Genomic DNA, 22,565 nt, shown 5'->3' with positions numbered 1-22,565 from the left:
GGGGAGAGCATCACAGCAACTGCTTGCCAAGCTCCGTGTAACTTCTCTGATAACACAACTGCTCTGGGTCCCCCAGGAGCTGCAGCCCCTCACAGCCCTTCTCCATCCATCTCCGCACTACAGCAGCGAGCGGCTTCCCGGGCTGCAGCCAGATTTCCTGACGTTTTGCAGGCAGAAAGGCCTAATTCCCCTCTTCCTTAACATAAAGCCTCCAGTAAAATGGAACAACTCCTCTCTTTTGTGCGCCTTCAGCCCTCCACACCCCCAGGGAAGTTGTACAAGGCCACGGGATTTGCGTGCGCAGCGCGCTCAAGTTCAGCGCGAGTGATTCCCCAAAACCCTGTGTAGCATCAGCAGGAGAAAGAAGGATGTTGAGCATCTTCCCCCATTCCCTGCAGTGCAGATGCTCGCAGACCAGCACCATTTAGGGCCACCCTTCCCAGTCCCACAGCCACGAACAGGCTGGGCAGGAGCAGCTACGTGCCAGCAGCGGCCCCAGCACCACTCTGCCGCGCGAACCGAGCGCTCTCGCTATTTTCGTCCACGTTCCTAAGGCAAGGAGCCTCATGTGACCGCCCTGTCTGGCTGCTTCCCTCCGTTTCCACCTAACGTTTGGTCGTGTTTGCCAAATTGCATCGTGTTTGCCAAAGCAGAGCCTTCCTCTCCGCTGGGCGGCAGCGAGGAGGAGGATGCACGAGCTCGGCGGAGCCACTGAGCCCCCAGCTCCTTGCCCAGCAAAGGAGAGGTTTTGTTCCCTCTCCTTATTTCCCGGTGCCAGTAAACACAACAATAAATAGCAAGATGCAGGAGGCAGACAATTGTGTGGTGAAAGGTGGAAAACATCTAAAAATGATTTAAAATAGGGAGGGGAATAGGAAGAGAGGACTGCGGGTTATAGTCCCCAAGGAGGAGGAACTGCTCAGCCGGTGAAAGGCAGCAGGGACGGGAGGTTTTCCTGCCCACCCTGCTCGGGGTGATGCTCTGGTCCCTCCTTGCCAAGGTCCCCATACCGAGCCCGATGTGGAATCCTGCCAGTTCCCAGCCCAGGATGGGCTGGAAGCAAGTCCAGCACCACAGGGACGGGACCCGTGGTCTTTGAAAGCTCACAAGTCGCAGGGACACATGAAAGCTGAGGAGGGATTATCTCGCTGCCATTTCAACGCGCCGGTAAATCAAAGTCGATGGAAGCCATATGCTCCGCAGGGAAGCATCCATCTCGTTGCCAGGGAAACATCCTTCCCATTTAAAATGGCAGGCAAAGGCTTGAGAAAACCTGCTTTTAACCTGCTTTTCTCAGGCACGCTCTGAGTCCCCAGGCACCGCATCAGAGTGCTGCTCCCAGGAGAGCTGTGGCAGCTCGGTTCTGGGTGGGAGCAGGGCACGGGGCCTCTCCCACCCGCTCAGAGGGAATCAGCCCCAGCCTGGCAGCAGCATGACCCTATTTCCAACACCCAGCTCACTCTAAAGGGAGTTCCCGTCATTTATTCCCTGGGAATTTTAGGGGATTGCCTGGGTGATACGAAGCAGCGCTGCTCGGGGATGCTGTAGGTGCACAGATGGTGCCCGGCCAGGCGAGGACGTGCCCTGCAATGGGGCAAGGCATTGCTAAAGCAAGAGAAAAACCAACAGCAGGGCCACAGCCCGGGCTACTGCTGCCCAAATCCAGCCTCTGATGAAGCAGGGGATACCACCCAGCTTCTTGCAAGGAGCAGGCAAGATCTGACCTCGGGAACAGCAGCAACCCGCAGGCAGGGCTCTCAGAAAAAAGCAGAAACCCGAGGAACCCATCACTGAGCTTGGGTCTGCGACTGCCTCTGCACCTCCTTGGGGCTTTAAGCAGCATCCACGGTCACTGCCCAGGATGGGGAGGTTGGGAAGGGGCACCCCCGGAGTGCAGAGGGCAACCTGTGGTCCAGCATCATGGAATTCACAGCAGCAAATGCTCTCCAGCCCATTTATGCTAATGCAATTGCCTGTGATGTTGGGTTAGTCAGAAGATAAAGGATACCAACTATGTGGATACCAGAACACAGAACTGCATATCCTTTCGGAAAATACTTCTACTTATCTACTTCCAAACTCAGCCCCTCTGCATGTTTGTTTTTTAATTAAAAAAATAAAACACTTGCATTTATTGTAAATCCCACAAGCAGATGAAGTCAACTCCTAAAGCAGGGAAAATGACTATTTTCTATTCTGATAAGTAGCTGTGTTCTAACAACCTTTATGATGCAGAACAGAGACATTATTTAATAATTCAAAGCCAAGGAAGGCCTGACGGGACAAGGATACACACTGAAGTCTCCTTGTCTGGGTGGGAAACGCTTATTGCTGCTGGAGGAGGGAGAGGCTGGGGTAGCTGGGGATGCTGGATGATGCCGCAGGGACCCTGTGCTGCTGAATTCCTCCACACTTCAGCTCCCAGACGGGAAAATGGGGATAATGATTCCCCCCATGACACAGGGGCACTGCTGTGTTTAAGCCCATGTGTAACTCGAGACACAACCATGGCCAGCAGTGACTAATAAATCCTCCTGGAGTGGAATAAAGCTTGGCACAAAGACACTGCACAGCACACAACAGTAACCGGGGCTTGCACAGAGCAGAGCCAACAACAGCATCGCACACGGCAGCTCAAAGGCAGGAGCAACGTCCTGCAGCGTGTGACACCAGGGCATGCCCAAAACCACGCCGAGGTGTGCGTTCCCCCCGTATGACATCTCTGGGCACTTGCTACAACGCTACATCCCCTTTCCCAGCCGCTCACTTGGCTGCTAACCCAGCAGCAGCAGCCGGTGCGGAGCCCACGAGCTGCCGCCGCAGCACGACCGCTCCATCGGAGCATCCTCTGCTCCTGCCCGAGCCGGGAAGGAGTCACCTTCACTCGGTGGCCTCATAGCACGACCGCCAGCCAGCTCCGAGATGTGCTGGAGCTGCCTGGGAATTATGTCACCGTAAATACCGAACGGCCCTTCCACGGTCCCTGCACGCTCCTTCCTGCCTCCTTGGCTCGGCGCCTCGCGAGTGGTCTGCGCCGCGCGCTGAGGACACCAACAGCAATAAAAAAGCACTGAATGGATAATAGCCAGGTAGTATTTTGAGTTACAGCATCACCAGCCTGCTGCTGAGCCGGAGCAGCAGCAGCTCTCCGTCCTGGTTGTGTAACCCAGCCTCGCAGGACCTTCCCCGTAATTACAGGGCCTTTCCCTGCAGTCCCACGGGGGCCATATTCTGCATTCGTGAGAGGGTGCTCAGAGCTTCGCTTCCTCTTTAGCACATTTTTTCGGTCTTCCCTAGAAACGGCAAGAGGAAGCAGGAGGAAAAAAAAATAGGTTTAATTAACTTTTTTTTTAATTTCTGCTGCGCTTTCAGCAAGTGAACAATAACTGAGCCACCCCACCAGGTCTGCACCGAGCCGGCACCTCGCTGCCTGCCCCAGGTTTTGTTCCCCTGGGCCTCGGGGTGCTGGCAGGGCTGGGAACGTGGCGCACGCTTGGGCTCGGCTCCAGCCGCTCCTCCCGACTCCCATCACGCAGGGATGTGGCTGCGGGGAGGACGGGCATCCTCGGCCACGAGCAGGGGCTGGCAATCCATTAGCTTAATGAATTTCCCTGGGGTATTTTTAATAGCAGCTGCTCCGGTGGGGAGAAAGGCCAAAAGAGCAAGGCCGGGTAAGAAGGCAGCTCATTTTCACCCGACCTATTCGGGCACATTCATTACCTTGCCATATAGTTACTCCTCAAATCATTCCTCCCATACTGAGGCAGATTAAGCCATCGCTGGCCTAAAACCACATCTCAGACCTGCATTTAATGTTTTCTTCCTCCTGGCTCAGAGGGGAGATCTGATTCACAGACTGAGCCCCAGCAGCTCGCCCTGGGCCACCCAGCACAACTCGAGATGCTCCCACCTCCCACGAACGTTCATCGCTCAGGGCCTGGAGGGGCAGCTCAGAGGAGGTTTCAAATTATATCCGATTTCTGGTGCAGAAGAGAAAAAACAGCAGCAGGAACAAAAGGTCAGCGTGGGATTTCTCCCTACCCCTCATTATCTGGTATATTAAGAGAGAAGATAAATAAGAATTGCATTAAAAACATCTACGTGTTGGAGGGGAAAACATGAAAAGCAAGAACAATTCAGTGCAAAATTCTGTACGGCTGCACATCGTGTCTGACAAATCACAGAGAGAGTTTCCCCGACCTCTTTTTCCTCTAAGTCTCTTCCCTTCCTTACAGAAATAGCCATAAGCAAGAAACAGACCACAGAGACGCGCACCCAGGAGCCACGAGGACCAGACCACGAGGTCACATTAACAAAGCTGCTTCAGCGCCCATACGGATTAAATGCTCTGGTCCCTCCAGCTATGGAGACAGAGCCCTCATGAAGTGCCAGCAATTTAGTTCAAGACGTGACGACATGAGGAGCTGTCCCTCTGGCTCAGGGTGATGTTTAATTGGGTGTGAAGTCAGCTTTGGACGAACGCTGCCATTAGCCCTTCCTCCGTACGGAGACTGGCTTCTTCGCAGCTCCCTGGGGAGCTGTCTGGCAAGCGGCTGCCCTTGTACCCCAAATTCACAGATTCACACAGATTTCTCTAGGTTGGAAGAGACCTCAAGATCATCGAGTCCAACCTCCGACCTAACACTAAGTACTCCACTAAACCATATCCCTAAGCTCTACATCTAAACGTCTTTTAAAGACCTCCAGGGATGGTGACTCCACCACCTCCCTGGGCAGCCCGTTCCAATGCTTAATAACCCTTTCGGTAAAGAAGTACTTCCTAACATCCAACCTAAAACTCCCCTGTCGCAACTTTAGCCCATTCCCCCTCGTCCTGTCACTAGGCACGTGGGAGAATAGACCAACCCCCACCTCTCTACAGCCTCCTTTCAGGTAACTGTAGAGAGCGATGAGGTCGCCCCTGAGCCTCCTCTTCTCCAGGCTGAACAAGCCCAGCTCCCTCAGCCGCTCCTCGTAAGACTTGTTCTCCAGACCCCTCACCAGCTTGGTCGCCCTTCTCTGGACTCGCTCGAGCACGTCCATGTCCTTCCTGTAGCGAGGGGCCCAAAACTGAACACAGTACTCGAGGTGCGGCCTCACCAGAGCCGAGTACAGGGGCACAATCACTTCCCTCGACCTGCTGGCCACACTGCTTCTTATACAGGCCAGGATGCCGTTGGCCTTCTTGGCCACCTGAGCACACTGCTGGCTCATATTCAGCCGACTATCCACCAATACTCCCAGGTCCTTCTCGGCCAGGCAGCTTTCCAGCCACTCATCTCCCAGCCTGTAGCTCTGCTTGGGGTTGTTGCAGCCCAGGTGCAGGACCCGGCACTTGGCCTTGTTGAACTTCATGCAGTTGACCTCAGCCCATCACTCCAGCCTATCCAGATCCTCCTGCAGAGCCTTCCTGCCCTCGAGCAGATCGACACACGCACTTAGCTTGGTGTCATCTGCAAACTTACTGAGGGTGCACTGGACGCCCTCATCCAGATCATCAATAAAGATATTAAAGAGGACCGGCCCCAGTACCGAGCCCTGGGGGACTCCACTAGTGACCGGCCTCCAACCAGATTTGACTCCATTCACCACAACTCTCTGGGCCCGGCCATCCAGCCAGTTTCTAACCCAGCGAAGCGTACGCCAGTCCAAGCCCCGAGCAGCCAGTTTCTCGAGGAGAATGTTGTGGGGAACGGTGTCAAAAGCCTTACTGAGGTCAAGGTAGACCACGTCCACAGCCTTTCCCTCATCCACCAAGCGCGTCACTTGGTCATAGAAGGAGATCAGGTTCGTCAAGCAGGACCTTCCTTTCGTAAACCCATGCTGACTGGGCCTGATCGCCTGCTTGCCCTGCAAGTGCCGCGTGATGACCCTCAAGATAATCTGCTCCATGAGCTTCCCCGGCACTGAGGTCAAACTGACAGGCCTATAGTTCCCCGGGTCTGCCCTCCGGCCCTTCTTATAGATGGGCGTCACATTGGTTAGCCGCCAGTCAACCGGGACCTCCCCCGATAGCCAGGACTGCCGATAAATGATGGAAAGCGGCTCGGCCAGCTCCTCCGCCAGTTCTCTCAGTACCCTTGGGTGGATCCCATCCGGCCCCATCGACTTGCGCACATCCAAGCTCCGTAGCAGGTCGCCAACCATTTCCTCATGGATAGCGAAGGCCACATCCTGCTCCCCATCCCCTTCCACCAGCTCAGGGCACTGGGTGTCCGGAGAACAATCGGTATTGCCGCTAAAGACTGAGGCAAAGGCGGCATTAAGCACCTCAGCCTTTTCCTCATCCTTAGTAACTAGGTTTCCCCTCGCATCCAGTAAAGGATGGAGATTCTCCCTAGTCCTCCGTTTCGCGTTGATGTATTTGTAAAAGGATTTTTTGTTGTCTTTAACGGCAGTAGCCAGATTGAGCTCCAGATGAGCTTTGGCCTTTCTAATTTTCTCCCTGCACAGCCTCGCTACATCCTTGTAGTCCTCCTCAGTGGCCCGCCCTTTTTTCCAAAGATTATAAACCCTCATTTTTTCTGCTAAGCTCCAGCCGCAACTCTCTGTTGAGCCAGGCCGGTCTTCTTCCACGCCGGCTCATCTTTGGGCACATGGGGACGGACCGCTCCTGTGCCATCACGATTTCCTTCTTGAGGAGCGCCCAGCCTTCCTGGACTCCTCTGCCCTTCAGAACCGCCTCCCAAGGGACTCGGCCAACCAGCGTCCTGAGCAGCTCAAAGTCAGCCCTCCGGAAGTCCAAGACAGCAGTTTTACTGGTCCCCTTCCTGGCCTCGCCAAGAATAGAGAACTCTACCATTTCGTGGTCACTCTGCCCCAGACAGCTTCCGACCACCACATCTCCCACCAGTCCTTCTCTGTTTGTGAAGAGAAGGTCTAGCGGGGCACCACCCCTGGTAGGTTCACTGACCAGCTGCGTCAGGAAGCTATCTCCCACGCTCTCCAGAAACCTCCTAGACTGCTTTCTCTGTGCCGTGTTGTGTTTCCAGGATATGTCCGGGAAGTTGAAGTCCCCCACGAGGACAAGCGCCGACGATTTTGCAACTTCTGTCAGTTGCCTATAAAACTCCTCATCCGTCTCCTCATCCTGGTTCGGCGGTCTATAGCAGACCCCCACCAGGATGCTAGCCTTGCCGGCCTTCCCACGGATCCTAACCCACAGGGATTCAACCTTATCATTCCCAGCCTGGAGTTCCACAACATCAAAAGATTCTCTAATGTAGAGAGCCACGCCACCACCCCTTCTGTGCTGCCTGTCCCTCCTGAAGAGCCGATAGCCAGGCATTGCAGCACTCAAGTCGTGGGAGCGGTCCCACCACGTCTCCGTGATGGCAACCAAGTCGTAGCCTGCCTGCTGCACAATGGCTTCCAGCTCCTCCTGTTTGTTACCCATGCTGCGTGCATTAGTGTAGATGCACTTCAGCTGGGCCATCGCCTTCTTCCCCGGCCTAGCCATTGTTTCCCCCGGCACAGCTCCAACAAGCCTTGTTTGAGCCCCGTCCCCCTTCTTACCTAGTTTAAAGCTCTCTCTATGAGCCCCGCCAATTTCAATACACAAATACGCAAATACGTACACAAGGCAGCTGTCTGCAAGGCCACTGAGCAAGCACAGGATGCGTCTGAAAAGGGAGACGTTTCTCCATCCCAGGAGAAATGACACAGTGAAATTCCTCCAAGCCTGGCAGCTCCTGCTCTGTCAGTGTCTCAGAGGAGCCCGTCTGCATTTGCCCATGGCACCTCCGGTCTCTGCTGTAACACCAACCGAAAATTACAGCCACTCGGAAATGCCTCACCTCTGCTAAATAAGAAAAACACACCAATCAAAAACCCAAAAGCATCAGCAAATCAACCTCAGGGGAGAAAAGGAGGTACAGACCATGCTTCCCCCTTGGTTCAGAGATACTGCAGAGCAAAAGCTGTTCCAGGACACCAGCACACAGTGCTCTGTGTCCCTACAAGCTGTCCTAGAGACCCCAAGATGGACAAAGATCCCATAAAAACTCCTACCCATGCTCCAAACGGCCATGCTCCTTCAGCCAGGGAAAAAGGGGTCAGCAGCAGGCATCTTCCAAACCATGGAGCCAGCTTTAGGGTTGGTTTTGCTGCTCATTCAAGCTTGGAGTCTTTATATAGAGTCAGGGCAGGATCCAAAAGCGGAAGAGAGACACCCACTCCCATGGAGTGTAACACACACACACTGAAATAAATAGCTCCCTGCCTAAGGAGATGACTCAGGAATCTCACTAGTCCTTAAAGCACAAATCAGTGCTAATAAGCCTCAGGAAACTTGGAGGAAGGCCCAGCAAGGGGGGTTACTGGACGACACATGGCATTTCCAGCCTTTCCAGACATTCAGCAAGAGGAAGGACGAACGGCCGCGGAATTAAACCAAAGGCCAACACCGAAGCAGTGGCCACACCAGCCTGAGGTCTCCATGCAGCGAACCTGCTTCAAGAGCAAGGAGTGGTCCTCAGCACTGGGGACAGGTTTTGGTTTTCTCCGCCACTTCTGGAAATATTCAGGCTTCACCATATGGCTTGGATTGGCAGCAGGCAATGTAGCCTCACTCTGTTTGTCCAGCTATAACACAGGTATTTATATTTAACTCCTTTGCTCTCCTCTTGAGTGAAAGACGGAAGGCTCTTACATCCCTTATTATGTTCCTCAGACCAGGTAACGAACCTCCGAGCAAGCATAAACTCAATTAACGGCCACTTTGAGACTCCAAGTCGTGTGAAAGCCCATAAACACGCGGCAGAAAGCCTCCCAGCGCTGTCATTTCGCTGCCACATATAACACCCGACAGCGAGAAAGCCGATAAGCCCAGCTCACAGCCCTCCGCACGCTGCATTCGTAATGAGCAGCAAGATCACAGCAAGCAGCCAACTGCCCCGCAACGGGGGAGCACCTCCCAGGGAAGATGCCTCCCTCCTCCCAGACTAAGTTAACTCTGCTGAGCTCCTAAATCTATTGCATTTCCCCCCTACCACAGGCTGGCCGTGCTTTGAACGTTTTGCCCTAGCCAAAGCCAACCCCTGATTTCTTTTGCAAACCCAAGGAGCACGAATAGAAGCCAACCCACTAATTCGAAAGCAAATAAGAGGCCAGGTAAACAGCATTAAAAAGATGACTGGAGCAAAGCTAACGCTTGCCAGTGGTTCCCCTGCAACTGCTTCACAACTTTCACCTCTCTTCTGTTCAGTACAGTAAGCTGTTACGGCAGGGACTGGCGCTTTTTGGCCTGATATACAGAACAGAGGCTCGTAGACTTTATTTCCATTAGGGCTGCTCGCGCACTGCTATAATATTAATAGAGTATTGTTTTCCCCCCCGGTATTCACTTTAACTGTTATTTGACTGAAGTTTTCCTTTTTCTTTTGCACTGCTTATTAGTTCCCCAAGCATATCAAACAGAAGTTGTAACAAACACACCCAGCAGGTGCCCAGACACGAGCTACTGCATTCCCATGGGAGACGGAGGAGAGGTGTATGTGAGTCACCTTTGAGACAGGATTTTTTTCTTTTCCCCTGGGCACCATAACAACTTCACAGAGAGTGACAGCGTATCTGTGGCAGCTGCATTAGGATCTCCTGTCCTGCTGCGCTCATCCATTGCGGCGTGCGGCAGCAGCTCAGCGATCACCTCAGCCGAATTTTGCTTCATCGCTGTCACCTCCCCGGGCTGGCGGAGCTACGAACCAGAAGGCAGGGCTTCCAGGCACATCAGGGCTTGCTTACACATGCAGCAGCTGTGAATCCCTGGGAAAGACCGTCCGAAGGCAAACCCTCCTCCAGCCTTGCCCTAAAGAGGCCAGCCACGATGGATGGATGGATGGCATCTCCAGCTGGAGCCTGGCCCTGTCCCACCCTCCTGGGGACACATTCAGAAAGGAGAGTGTCCGAATGAACACTGACCACCCCACTGGGCACTCTCCTCTGAGAGCCTGAACACAACCTGCTTAGGAACTACAATCGGTATTAATAAGGCTCGGTTATCATCTGATTTCCTCCGGGTCTTGGGTTGCAGATCCACAAGTTGACTGGGGTTTGCTGTAAAGGCTCCTTTCTCAAATCCACTTCTCAATAGTTGCTGGCCAAATGCGGGTCTCAGATGCTGGTCATCCCGTTTCGGTGTGGATCAGACCCATCTCTCACCTTTACCTTTTCCTGTTGGGATGTCCACAGCATAGTTCTGGCTCTGAACATCACAGCTCCTACTGGCTGTGGCAGGAGGTGGGAAATGCTCAGCGCCGCACCAGCCCACTCCAGTTTTTGGTTTGCAAACTGATGCCAGGCTCTGTCTTCTTGTCTTGTGGTCTGGACTCATCCCACCCAGCCTATACAAGGGAACTTAGATTCCCTCTGCCTTCACAAAATAGAAATGGGCATTTCCAGAAGGCAGATGTGCCCACTTTAGATCTGCACTGAGGCTCCTGGGGAATGGGATGTCCTGCAAGGAACCCGGAACATAATACTCCATCCTGGAGACACCCGAACATCACCAAATAGCCAACTCCACCCACAATCTCTGGGCAATGTAGGCACTGAAACAAACCAAGAGGTTGCTCGGTCACTGGGCTTGCAAAGCTGAGGGTGCTGCACCCAGCAGCCCCAGTGACCCTGATGCAGCTTTAAGTCATCCCCCTACAGCAGGGAGGGAGAGGTGAGAAGGTGTCACAGATCTTCCACTCCCCGCACATCACAAAAGTCGCCCTTGGGGTGGGTTGGCTGTCAGGCAAAAGAAGTCACAGGATGGATGTTTACCAACACCAGGGATTCATACACTTTTAAAAAGCACATCAGAGGCCAGAGTGGTATGAAGACAGATCGGATAGATGGAGGAATGCTCCAGTTTCCCTCGCTTAGTGGCGGTTAGACACTCAAGAAGCCCAGAGGCTGCAATAAAGCAGCTCTCAGCACCCCAGCCAGTGACTTCTGCTCAGGATACTCCAACAGACAGCGCTGTGAGTAATGCGGTGCTTCAGAATAGATGCAGCGACCTCCCCAAACACCTCCAACCTGTGTGCCATAGGCCACTGCCCTCACAGCCTGCCCAGAACACGGCTGGGAGAACCGCGTGGGAAGCTGAGGGCACCCGGAGCCTCCGTGAGCGGATGGTGCTGCACAGTTTGTTCTTCACGGAGGAAAAACAACATTTTTCCTTCAGCCTGGGTGGCTGGGCACATCCACCAAGGAACCAATTTAAATACCTGCTCCTGCGGCGGCAGCAGGGCCATCTTTTGCTATAGGATGTCACAGCAGGCATCAGTTTAAGCATAGGGTGTGAAGGACCAGCCGTGCCCAGCACCCTCCTGCATGACCTGGCTTTGCTCTCCTGTGCTCGCCACTCAAAGCACCTTGCAATACAGCCTCCCTCTAAATGCACTCATTTAGGTGCATTTAACTAATTTAAGACCACCACAATAATTACATTTTGAAGTGTAATTAATTCCGTTTTGACCATTTGGGGCCTAAAAGCCATTGCATTGTCCTGTAGCAATGTAAACTTCATGGAAAGAAGGGGCTTATCCTGCTCAACGCTGAAGAACTCGTCTCTCTGATGCACAGGGGACATTTCACACAAACAGGGACTGGCTTAGGTTTGTGCAAAAACATGCCATAGACAAAGCTTAATCCTTTGTAGGAATCACTCCCCATCTTTCTCTGCTCTCCTGCGTCTACTCTACAGGAGGCCACATATCAGGAAAAGGAACCGGCACATCTCCCTGCCACCACAGATTTAAAGAGGAATCTATCCCTCTTCTGTCCCCAGCTAAAAGTCTGGGCTACCTTAACAAGGATTAAATGGGGCTAAGTATTTGCTGCTTAAATCCTTAAATCCCAAATGCCAAATACCAAAATTCTATGCATTTTATGCTGGGAAGCCCCATTAATGCCTCACTGATGGCCAAACCCTCTGTCCTTCTCCCCCTGCCCCAAACAAATTGCAGGGTATCACCCCACTATGTCCCCACCATCTGCTTCAATGCAAAAAAAAAAAGGAAATCTGATCTTCACAAACTTCATTTTTGTTTACGCAACAACCATCTTCCCTTTAGTTGAGGATTTGGGGCTTCTTTTGGGGTTATTCCTTCTAACAACAAACAGACTCGTCTGGTTGAGGCGTGATATAGCACAGAAAGGAGGTCATCTGGGGGATCGGCTTGTTTTTCGTTTCCATAATGTCAGTGTGGGGTGAACGTGACGGCTGGAACGTGACACATTAAAGCGAGTGAAATCAGGTTGCTCCCACCAAGCTCTGACTAAGCAGCTGGAGGGGAGCTCGTGAGGCATCGCGGCGCAGAGGTCTCCTGGTCCCCAGAACCACACAGCTCTAGAGGGGACAAACTGCATGGATGAGGGCATCAGAGGCCAAAGCCCAGCAGGTCCATTAAACTCAGCACAAACAGGAGATTTAACACTGGCATCTTCATCCCACGCACGCTAGGACGTGGGGAGGGGGACCCAGAAGGTCCCTGCCCTTCTGCTGGATGGGCTGGGTTTGGGGGCTCCATACCTGCCAGCAAAACCCCTGAGCACGGACTTGCTAGTAGGAAACAATCTTCAAATTGGGGATGGATAGACGAGATAGTCAAACTAAATTTACTCCTAATTAGTCAATCCCTTAAAACAAGTATAAAAAATTAAGCGGTGTGAAAAACAAAACAAAATGTGTGCTGCCCGAAAACCCAAGCCAGGCAGCATTATCTGAGAAAGGATCTGCATGGAACAACCATGTTAGCTCCTGGAAGGAGCCACAAAAGAAGCCACTTCTGCACCAAGAAACCCCAGACCTTCGGGGAAGCAGTTGCACCAATGCTCCGTCCTCCCAGCGCTGCCATAGCTGCTGCCACCGCGAGCCGTGCCAGGATGCGGGCAGTGCAGACAGGAGACTTGCTGGAGACAGAGGTGGCTTCTGGCTGGGTTAAAAGGGAAGAACAAAAAGAATAGGGATGGCACAAGGAAATTTTAATAGAATTAGACAGGGAGGAAACATTTTTCCTTATTATAACCTAAGTCCATGCACTTGCTTAATTAACTGAATGTACGGTGCACGGTATGCAGATAAAAAATGCACCCAAACTATTTTTATACACAGTTAAAAGACATAAAGGTTGTAAATTCAAAGTAGGAAATGCAAGAACCACATTTGCTCTGGGTATACAGCTTTAAGTGACAAAAAAAGGCAGGGACAAAAATCACTCAAGTATGACAGCCCTTCAGACTCAGCACCACTGAGCGTGGGACAGGCTACGATAACCAAAGTAAGAGGACTAGAAAAAAAATGTAGAGTTATCAAGAGAAGTAAAACTGAACAATTTTTGCAAGCAAAATGCCTCCCTGTGCAGAGAACTACCGCAAGACCTAAGTGCTGCTGCATCCCTCGAAAAGCCTGGCCTGACATTTAGACAGGGCTCAACTTTTCAAGTTTCAGCTCAACCTTGAACAGAATGAGGCCACGTGCTGCAGCACTAAGGCTCTGCCAAAATATATATATATATATAAAAAAAAGCTGAGAGATACAGGAAAGGCCCAGACCTCCAAGAGCTGGAACCCATCAGGCTCAGACATTCATAGGGCTGTGCAAAACATTATATTCACATATATGTAATTTGTATACAAATACCAGTACCATGGGCAGGTCACCCAGTTGTGTCAGTGTGGGAAGAGCTAAGTATAAAAATGAATCACAATACAGAAATATAAGATAGTGCTTCTGCTCCCAGGTAATAGCGCCTTCACGGAGGCAGCATCTGAGATGAGACCGAGTTAATGAGTTTGGGGCTGGAGGGGTGGGAACTGCGCTGAATTTCCCATGAAATGGTGCAAAGGGGAAGGAATGACAACAACAGAAAGGAGAGAAGGAAAAGAAATCAGATGGATTTGAGCTAGAATACAGCACTGGATCCCAAGGCAGTGCATAAACTCATTCCTCTTGGAGATATTTCCTAAACCTTTGTACATGGAAGCCCCAGGAGCAGGGAAATGGGGATGGTGGTAGATGGGGTCACTTGTGGTGGGACTGAGTTAGGGGCAGGATGGGGCTCCCCACCCGCAGCCTTCATCAGCGCTCACATGCCTGCAGCATGGAAAACAAAGGATAAAGGAGCTTCTGTGGCCAAGGCTGTGGCACAAAATGGGGTCTGGGGCAGGAGGGGACAGCGAGACCTGGCCATGTGGGTAGGACACAGCATCAGGCCGTGGGGACACCAGGGGGAGTCCAGCTCTCCACACAAACTTCATGACCTTGAGCCAGTCCCCTCGCTCTCCCACGTCTCTGAATAAGCAGCCACTAGGCTTTTTGTCTGTCCTCTCTGGGTCACAGACTTTTAGGTGCAGAAACCCCCCTGCCAGCCCCATTCAAACACACGCAAAGCTGGCACGGGTGGTTCCAGGCTCATCCAGGCAGCACAAGGGGATAAAGTGATGCTGGGCTTTATCCCGGTGACTTTGGATGATGTTTATCATACCCTCCAGCTCTTTAAATAACATATTAGTAAACTGCCAAGGCTAACCTCATCATACGTGAAGTTCAGAAGACCGGAATCCACATAACATCCCGACACACTAAAAAATTAATCGCATCAACGACGCTTCACAGACCTCGGTGCGGTTACCACCTCAGCCCTGGGCACAGCCTCCATTTCCCAGCGGGTGCACGCGTGGGGGTCAGGGGATGGTTTTGGAGCATTTATATTGCCCAGCTGCTGGAGAATCCGCCCCAAGGTGAGCCAGGGAGGCAGCCCGGCTCCCAGCGCATCCCAGACCAGCGGTTTCTAACCGGAGGGCAGGGCTCCACGTGGTGGCACAGCGGGTACGAGTGGAGTCACGAGCCCAGGAGAAGATGCAGCTGCCGGGGCTGCGGAGGGATGCGGCTCCATGGGGAGAGCCGAGGGGCACCCCAGCCTGGCAGCCTGCGATTGTGCTGGAAACGGGGGCTCCAGTGGAAGGCGAGCCCTGGCAGAAGGGTTTTTTTTTTTTTTTTTTGGGATGCCCCTGCCCCATAAGGATTGCTGGCTGCCCAAGCAAATGGCACTGCAGAGAGCAATGTGGGTCAGGAGTTAAGGCAGCAGCTGAAGAAGCCAAAGATGCTTACAGAGCCCTCACAGCTGGGGTTACCCCTGCTGCCTGCCATTTGGCTTCCAGCCCCTTCCACTGCTGTTTTTGTGGCCCCAGCATCCCCAGGCTGGGCTTTCACCTGTATTTAACAGCATATGGTAAACGTTATACACGTCCCCCATCCTCGGGGCACACGCAGGCAAGCGCCCAGCTCACCGTGTGAATGCTCAGCTCAGATTAGGGAGGGTTTTGCGACACAAAGCACCTACAACTCCAGAGCACGGCCCTGAGCGTGGAGGATGCTCGGGACCCTTGGTGCTGGACTTTGCGCCCAGCACAGCCACAGCGGAGCTCCACAGAGGCTCCCTCTCCTCCTCTCCCATTTCCCAGGAGGACGAGCTGGCTGACAGCACCCCAGCCCGCTGCAGTGCAGTACCAAGCCCCCCCCTGCACCCAGCCAGCATTTCACCACCCCGAGTGGGTCCCGCCAACACCTCCCTCGGAGGCCTCAACGCACAAAATGGCTGAGGACCAAAAAGCGCATCCCAGCACCTTACCCAAGAATAGCGTTAACAGCAAAAGGAGGGAGAAAAAAGATAACAAAAGGCCCCAAAAATCCTCTTGCTGGGGCTGACAGAGGCCCTAGCCACGATGAAAAGCACGCAAACAGAAAAGCCACCAGCACCGAGGGGACACTGAGCGCCCAAACCTGCGCTGTGCCCGAGCCCAGGCCCGCAGAAGAGCCTGGTGGGACCGTGGAAAGTCCCAGAGGGAAGGGAGTTGCAGTAACACAGCGATTTATCTTGACCCTCCCTTTGCAATCCTCTAAACAACGGGAAGTCATCTGCCTGCCTTCTGCAGCAGTGCCTTCAGAGCCGGGCATTTCTCCGCCAAGCGATGGGGGCAAACGTGGTCATTTCTGGCCAAAAACGGGGAGGCAGAGGGGAAACGGGCACCCTGGGACTGCTCCTTTGTTTACCGCTCCATCTCCCAGCTCAGGAAGCCCCAGACACTGATTAGCATTTCCTTCTAGACACATCTCCAATCCTGCTCCTTCCCACGGGGTGGGGGGACAAGAAACACCCCCAGGACCCGGTGCGGGGCTGCAAAGCCACCCCCGGCCCCGACCCCTTCGCAGCCACCCAGCAAAGATGGGGCTGGAGGAGAAGGAGGTGGGGGGGGGGGGGGGGGGGGGGAGGGAAGGAGAGACAGTGCCTGAGCAGAGCTTTTTGTTCCTCTGCTCGCAGCATTGCTATGGTGATTTCAAGCAAGACGGAGGAGCAATCCCTACCCATCGCTCCCGCTGCTCCAGCCCCCCCTGCACCGACCGCATGAGCAGCCCCTTCCCCCGCAAGCGGGAGCGGCCGGGGGGGCGGGGGGGGTGCCCGGGGCCGGTGCATTGCATCTCCCCGGCGGAGCCACCCCCCAGCAATGCAGGGACAGCTTCTCCCCATCCTTTTGCATCGCCTCTCCCCCCTGCCCAGCACCCCACACACCCCTTCCCCAGGCTCTGCATACCCGAGCCCGGGCACCGGCCGGGGATGCAGCAGCTCCCGGGGGGGGGTCTCAGCCTCTCGCACCCCCCAGGCTCCCCAAGGAGCATCCCCCCCCCCCCCCACGCATTTAATAGGATGGGGGTGGGCCGCAAGGGCAGCTTTGGGGTCGGGGGGGAGGATACGGGGGGCTGCCCCCCACCCTCTTTCTTACTCACACGTATGCGTGGTAAATGAAAGCCCAGCCCCGCGGTCTCTCCAGCACGTTGTAGAGGAAATTCTGCAGCTTGCGGTAAAAAGCATTCCTTTTGGGGGGCTTGCCGCTCCCCGACACCCCGGAGCGGGGCTTGCTGAGGATGCTGCCCCGCTTGGTGCTCTCGGAGCCGGCGATGAGGAGCGCCCCGTCCCGGCTGGAGTCCGGAGCTCCGGGATCCAAGCCCACGAAGCCCACCTTGAGCTTCTTCTCGGCGGCCGGCCCCGGGTAAACGCCTCCGTTGCGGGATTTCTGCACCATGGTGGCGGCCGCCCGGGGGGGGCTCGGGGGGGGCTCCGCGGGGGCTCCCCCGGGGGCTCCGCCCGCGCTCCCCCGCCGCTGCTCCCGGCGCAGGCGAAGCCGCAGGAAGGGAACGGGATGCGATCGGCTCCGCCGCGCCCCGCCCGCTCCCCCGCCCCCTTAACCCTCAGCATCCCTCGTCCGCATGGGGGGGGAAGCATCCAGAGCCCCCCCCCCCCCCCCCGGATCGGGAGGTCCCCGCCCTCAAAGAAAAAAAAAAGGGAGAATAAAAAAGCAGGTTCTGGTCTCCCCCACAGCAGCAAGCTCTGGCATCGTCTCAAGAAATCAGGATGTGACTTCCTTTAAAAACACGGTCTGGCATCTTCCCCTGCCCCCGCATCACTCCCCCAAGCCGAACTCTGCCTCTTCCCCCCCCCCCCCCAAAAAAAAAAAATTACCGCAGGTGTGCTCCTTCTGGAAGGAACCACAAAAAGGGCCGGGCAACAGCCCTGTGAGGTTTTGTTCCCTTGCCACAAGGAGAGCTGGGAGAGCTCTGACCTGGTCCCAGGCTCACGGGGGGGGGGGCAACTCCACCTTGATGTGGCCACCAGGCCAGACAGAGGACCAAGCTCCCACTGTAGCATGTCCATCTCCGAGTGTGCTGACCCATATCAGCTCTGAGACACCCCAGTAGTTACAGTCCAACATTAATATTTTCCCCCGTTCAGCATGGCTTGCTCCTGCCCTAAGGAATACTTCCTCCTGACGCACCTCCACAAGACTCAGGAGGAGACACAGCGTGGAGAACCCTGAGAGAAGGTAGGTATACCTGCCTTGCACCATTGTCCTTCCTGGAAAATGGTTATGCATGGTTTTCACAAGTTTATAATGCTTTGGCACGGGGATTTTTGTACGTGGATAGAACTGCAAGCGCCAATGACCCGCTTCTTTCAGCACAGAGCACCTTGCCACGATGTGCTTCTCTTGGAAGCAGCAAAATGGTTGCCCAAAGTTTCATGGCATGCAGGAACTGCGCAGGGCTGTGTTCCAGCTCCCTCTCTTGTGAGGGTCAGCAGCTGCCACTCTATTGTTGGGAGCCTTTATGACTTTTTATGACTTTCATATTTAAATGAGAAAAATTAGCAGGCTTCCAGAGCCCATTCCCCAAGTCCTGGCTTTTTGTGCCTCAGCAGAATCCCAACAAGTGATGCACGAGAGGCACCCCGAGACTAAAATTGCTGCTGTTTGCTCTCCACATCCCACCACGTACATTGAGACGAGCCAGCACGGAGCAGCCCTGCCCTTAGGTACGTTTCCTCTGACCCACATTCTCTCCAACACCTGGCTAAAAGAGAAGACGTCTCTGCGAGGCAGGCAGAAAACTAAAGCTGGGTTAAATAAAGGAAAAACAGATCTGCAAGTATGTCAGTGAATAAATTACTCAATTCAGTGAGGGGCCATCCTATTCATTATTTGTGAACACTTGTAAGATCATTAGTGTTCTTTAATAGGGTAGCCAATTACAAATGTGCCTGGCACTAATGTACAAAGTGCATTATTATAGATCCAGCGACGCAATCCAAAAGCAGGAAATATCCCCCTCCACAAAAAGGCCAACAACAAACAGAGGAAGCAATTTGCAATTAACAAATTCCAGATTACTAATAGACTGCGAGCCCTAAAGAAGAATCTAAATTCATCGCACTCCCCTCTGCTTAATTAGGTGGTCATCCGCAGCGTCACACTGCGGCACAGCTTCGGGTGCCACGCGTCTCCCCCCAAGACTACCAAAAAGCAGGGGTGGGCACGGGGGGGGGGGGGGGATTTCATCCTTCCCAAGCCCTGGGGGACTGAGTGAGATGCCAGGGAAGGTGCAAAGTGCTTGTGGCAGCTGGCAGGGCTCGCTGCTCCACTTGAGAGGGAGGTGAAGCCTCAGATGAAGGCAAGCAGAACCTTGCGAGCAAGGGGCACTGAGGATGCTCCTCTTGTACAGGCAGAGCAGTTTTGGGGATGTAGAAAAGACCTGAAATTGTGGATGAAAACCCACTTTAGCCTTGCTCCTTCCCTCTCTTCAACTTTGACCCTTAAAATATCACTAACTTTTTTTTTTTTACACAGACCTCTCTAACTCCTTTTTTTTTTTTTTTTTTTTTTTTACAAATATCTCATGGCTTGACACCTCAAGTTGCAGCACAAGTGGAAAGGGAATTTCCTGGGGCAGGAGGCGAGCGGGGCTGCAGCCCCTCCACCTAGCACATCGCTGCCCTCCCCTGCTCCCAGGGCATTCCCACAAGCCGCACTCACGCAGACATGCTCCGAGCCTGATGGGAGCAGCATCTTTTGGGAACGGCTGGAATATAACTACTAATCAGCTGCCATGTCCTGCCACGGAGCCTGCAGCAGGTAATTTCAAAAGATGAAGGGGGGGGGCAGAAGGACAGAGCCAGCCACTAACAAGCCACTAACACTATGGGAATTAATGAAGTACATAAAAGCACCTTCCCAGTACTGCTTTTATCTGATCCAAGGACATTATGTCTCCACACAGAAACAGAATTACTGAGTCAGTTCTTTGCTTTCAACACGACTGATGGCTCGAAAATGTGAATACCATGGCTGATAGCTTAGACCCTGAAGGTAAGATGAAATCTATCAAGCTATGTGGAGATACAGAAAGTTCAGCGTTCTGTCCTTTGGCAATTTTTGAGATGTAGTAAAAAAATGACTGGTGTGAAATATATGGAATGACTCCAGGGATGTGTTCCTGTTCGAAACACGGAGCCAGAGCCCTTTCTCCACGCCCGCCTCGCCGCCGGTGGTTTGTGCAAACTGCGCTGCCGCAGCCTGGGCTTTGTCACCCTCAGCCTGCTGCCTGCTTTCAAACCCCCAAAGCAGATGGCTCCATCTCTCCCTGTACAGGGCTATAGACAGCTACACTGCCCAAGCAAAAGTACCCCAAAGCTGCAAGCAGGGCGGCCTTTCTGCAGCCTGCATCTACCCATCTCCCTCCTCTGCTGCAGCACCTCCCCTGTCACCTCCCACCACCCCATCCTCTCCTCCGAGCAGCAGCCAGCCCTCTGGAGCCCGTGGTTATTGATCAGATGTCTTGGCTTCTTGGATAACAAGGAGTCTTCCCAACTTGTGCCAAACTATTTTGGATTCTGCAAACAGGAACCTAAGGGATAGGTTGGTTCCTTGGGTGCAGGTGCGCTAACCTAGGAGGTGCTGCTTCTCTGGCGTTATGGTTTGGAAATGCTTCAAAAAAATAAATTCTTGTGCCTAAGTGGAGAAATCTGCAGATTTCCAAAGGAGAAAAATGAGCACGTCAAGAGGGATGCTTATTTCTGGATAGAGCAAGAGCCAGCTCTCAGCAGAGGTTTCATCCCTTGGGATGGGGAGAGCTGGGCACAGCTGCAGAAAATTTGTAGCATGATGGAAAAGTGGTTAGATGAGACAAAGTAAAGTAAATGGGAGGGAGCCTGCTTATCACTTCTGTTAATTGAGCCACAAAGAAATGGGCCTTCAGTAAGAGAATTTGGCTGAGTAGGCTCATATTAGGTTGAAGATCTATGCCCTGCTTATGGGATCAAGGAAGGGATGAAAAGCACATTATAAATCTGGAGCTACTAAGGTCACGGGGTTAACCACAGGGGTGGTGGCTTTGTCTCACCGACCCGAAAATCTTTCCTGGAGCTCCCCATGGCTTGGCCTTAGCCTTCTGCTGTGGTTATGTCAGCCCCTGGGGCTGCAGCGACCAAGAGCAATCCCCCCGCCATGGGGACACCTGTGCAGAGGGACCACCTCGAGAGCAAGGGGGCTCCAAACTGGGCACAGAGCAAAAGCCTTTCCTGGCACTTGTATTCAACCACAGCATCACCACTGGTTTTCTTTTCCTTTTATTTTTTTTAAACGACCTAAAATGACGAGACACCACATGGCTGTCCAGTTTCAATCAAATTTGACAGTCATGAGCCTTGAGGTTAATTAAGTTTGCGTCAATTTTCATGACAATTAGAAGCCTAGAGAGAGGGAGAGGCTCCCTAGTGCTGCCTCCCTTGCCATTCAAAGGGGATCCTGAAGCGTGATCTCCTCTTTGCTAGATGCCAGAGAAGGTGCCCGTGAGGACACCACCCCTCCCAGGCACTAAACCCCTCCCAGGCACTAAAATGCTCCAGTCCGAATTTGCTGTCAACGCATTGATAAAAAGCCAGGTTTCTTTCCATCTGGTGCTGACGGAGCTACTTATTTTACATTCCGCATTTACTGGATGCAAAAATTCTCTGCCATCATCCATCTTTGCCCTGTTCTTAGACAGCACCTACCTTGTTGGAGGCTGCTGCAGCCAAGGCCAGGACAAATCATGCTCTGTGGTATGGGCTCGAGCTGCAGCAGGGAGCATCTGACTGCATGGGCAGAAATCTCCAAGTTGCACTGAACACACGTGCTCTCTCTTCTTAACCAGAATTTTCATGTTTTTCTTTTCTACGGGTGATTAAAATTGCTGAGGTTTCAGTATTCATTCGTGTTGTGGAGGTTTGACTGGAAAGGAAACCCCTGACTGGAAGGAACGACAGCTCGACTAGGTGCACGGGAGGAGACAACGGGGAAAAGCAAAGGTGGGGGGAATTCTGTTGAATAAAACCGGGTTTGGTTCAGGGTGTGCACAAAGCTGAAAAGATGCCCCTTGGCTGCACGGAGTGACCAAGTCCTCCCCATTCCCCCCAGCACCTTGTGGTCACCCTGCCCGACCCCTACAGCCACTTCCCCTGACAAATTCCCCACCGACCAGGTCTTCTTCCCCTTTTCTCCTCTGTAGGTCTCCTTCATTAGCCTCCAGCTCTGGCTTTTGCCCTATCCTCCTTTGAGACCACACATAATTCCCTCTCTTCATTTACATCGTTACCTTCAGGGTATTTTTAGCCTGTGACCATGTTGCCCCTGAGCCTTCCTTTTCCCAGGCTCTGTAAATTTAGCTCTCAGTCGTTCCTCACGTCACTCTCATTGTTCCTCTCAGCCTCCTTGGCTTTCTGCCTCCTCCTGCACCCGCGAGGACCAAGGCCATGCAGCACAAACCGCCATCACCTCTGGGCTCTGAGAGCTCACCCCTTGAGACAAGGCAGCTCCAGGACCTCATCTCCCCATCGCGGGGCCACCACGAGCTCCTGACGGGACAACCCCATAGAGACGTGACTTGGAAAGCTTCCCATGGGCAGCCCCCTTCAGGTTCCTCCAAACCAGAGCCTTACTTTTTGCAACTTACAGCCTCATGCAATAAAACGAGCCTGGTCTTGCATGGGAGCTCTTCCAGCCCTACCAGATCCCACAAGCTCTGGGTCCAGCTCCAGACTGACCCCGCTCCCAGCCAAGCACCTCCTGGGGCTGTAACAGCACCTCCACAAGGGCCCAGCCTCACGGAGCCCACAAAGCGCTTTGATCCCACTCGAACACCTGCCTCCCTCTGACTTCAAAGCTGAATTGAAACCTGCATATATATTTAGGGACTGGAGGCTGTCATC

General features: G+C 53.3%; 1 protein-coding gene and 1 long non-coding RNA gene across 15 annotated transcripts in view; one reads left to right on the top strand and one right to left on the bottom strand.

Annotated features, from left to right (window-relative positions):
• Positions 1-17,159, bottom strand: part of KCNQ2 (potassium voltage-gated channel subfamily Q member 2) — a 74,167-nt gene extending 57,008 nt beyond the window's left edge. For 7 of the 14 annotated variants that reach the window (XR_014572947.1, XR_014572948.1, XR_014572949.1 and 4 more), the window contains exon 1: positions 16,775-17,156. Coding sequence is in view for 8 of the 14 variants with exons in the window: in XM_083801149.1 (XP_083657275.1) it covers positions 16,775-17,070 (296 nt within the window). In the remaining 6 variants the exon portion in view is untranslated. Of the gene's footprint in view, positions 1-16,774 lie in introns of all 14 variants that reach the window. The other 7 variants (XM_083801155.1, XM_083801150.1, XM_083801156.1 and 4 more) reach the window with 4 other exon arrangements.
• A 131-nt stretch (positions 17,160-17,290) lies between these two features.
• Positions 17,291-21,529, top strand: LOC310882419. The gene is made up of 4 exons (XR_014572953.1): positions 17,291-17,868; positions 18,243-18,356; positions 19,235-19,452; positions 19,598-21,529. It is a non-coding gene; the product is annotated as an uncharacterized lncRNA (long non-coding RNA).
• The last annotated feature ends 1,036 nt before the right edge of the window (positions 21,530-22,565 follow it).

Source organism: Anser anser (genome assembly GCF_964211835.1).
Source record: "Anser anser genome assembly, chromosome: 16".
NCBI lineage: Eukaryota > Metazoa > Chordata > Aves > Anseriformes > Anatidae > Anser > Anser anser.
Note: the sequence above shows the minus strand (reverse complement) of the source record. Positions and strands in the feature narration are given on the sequence as shown.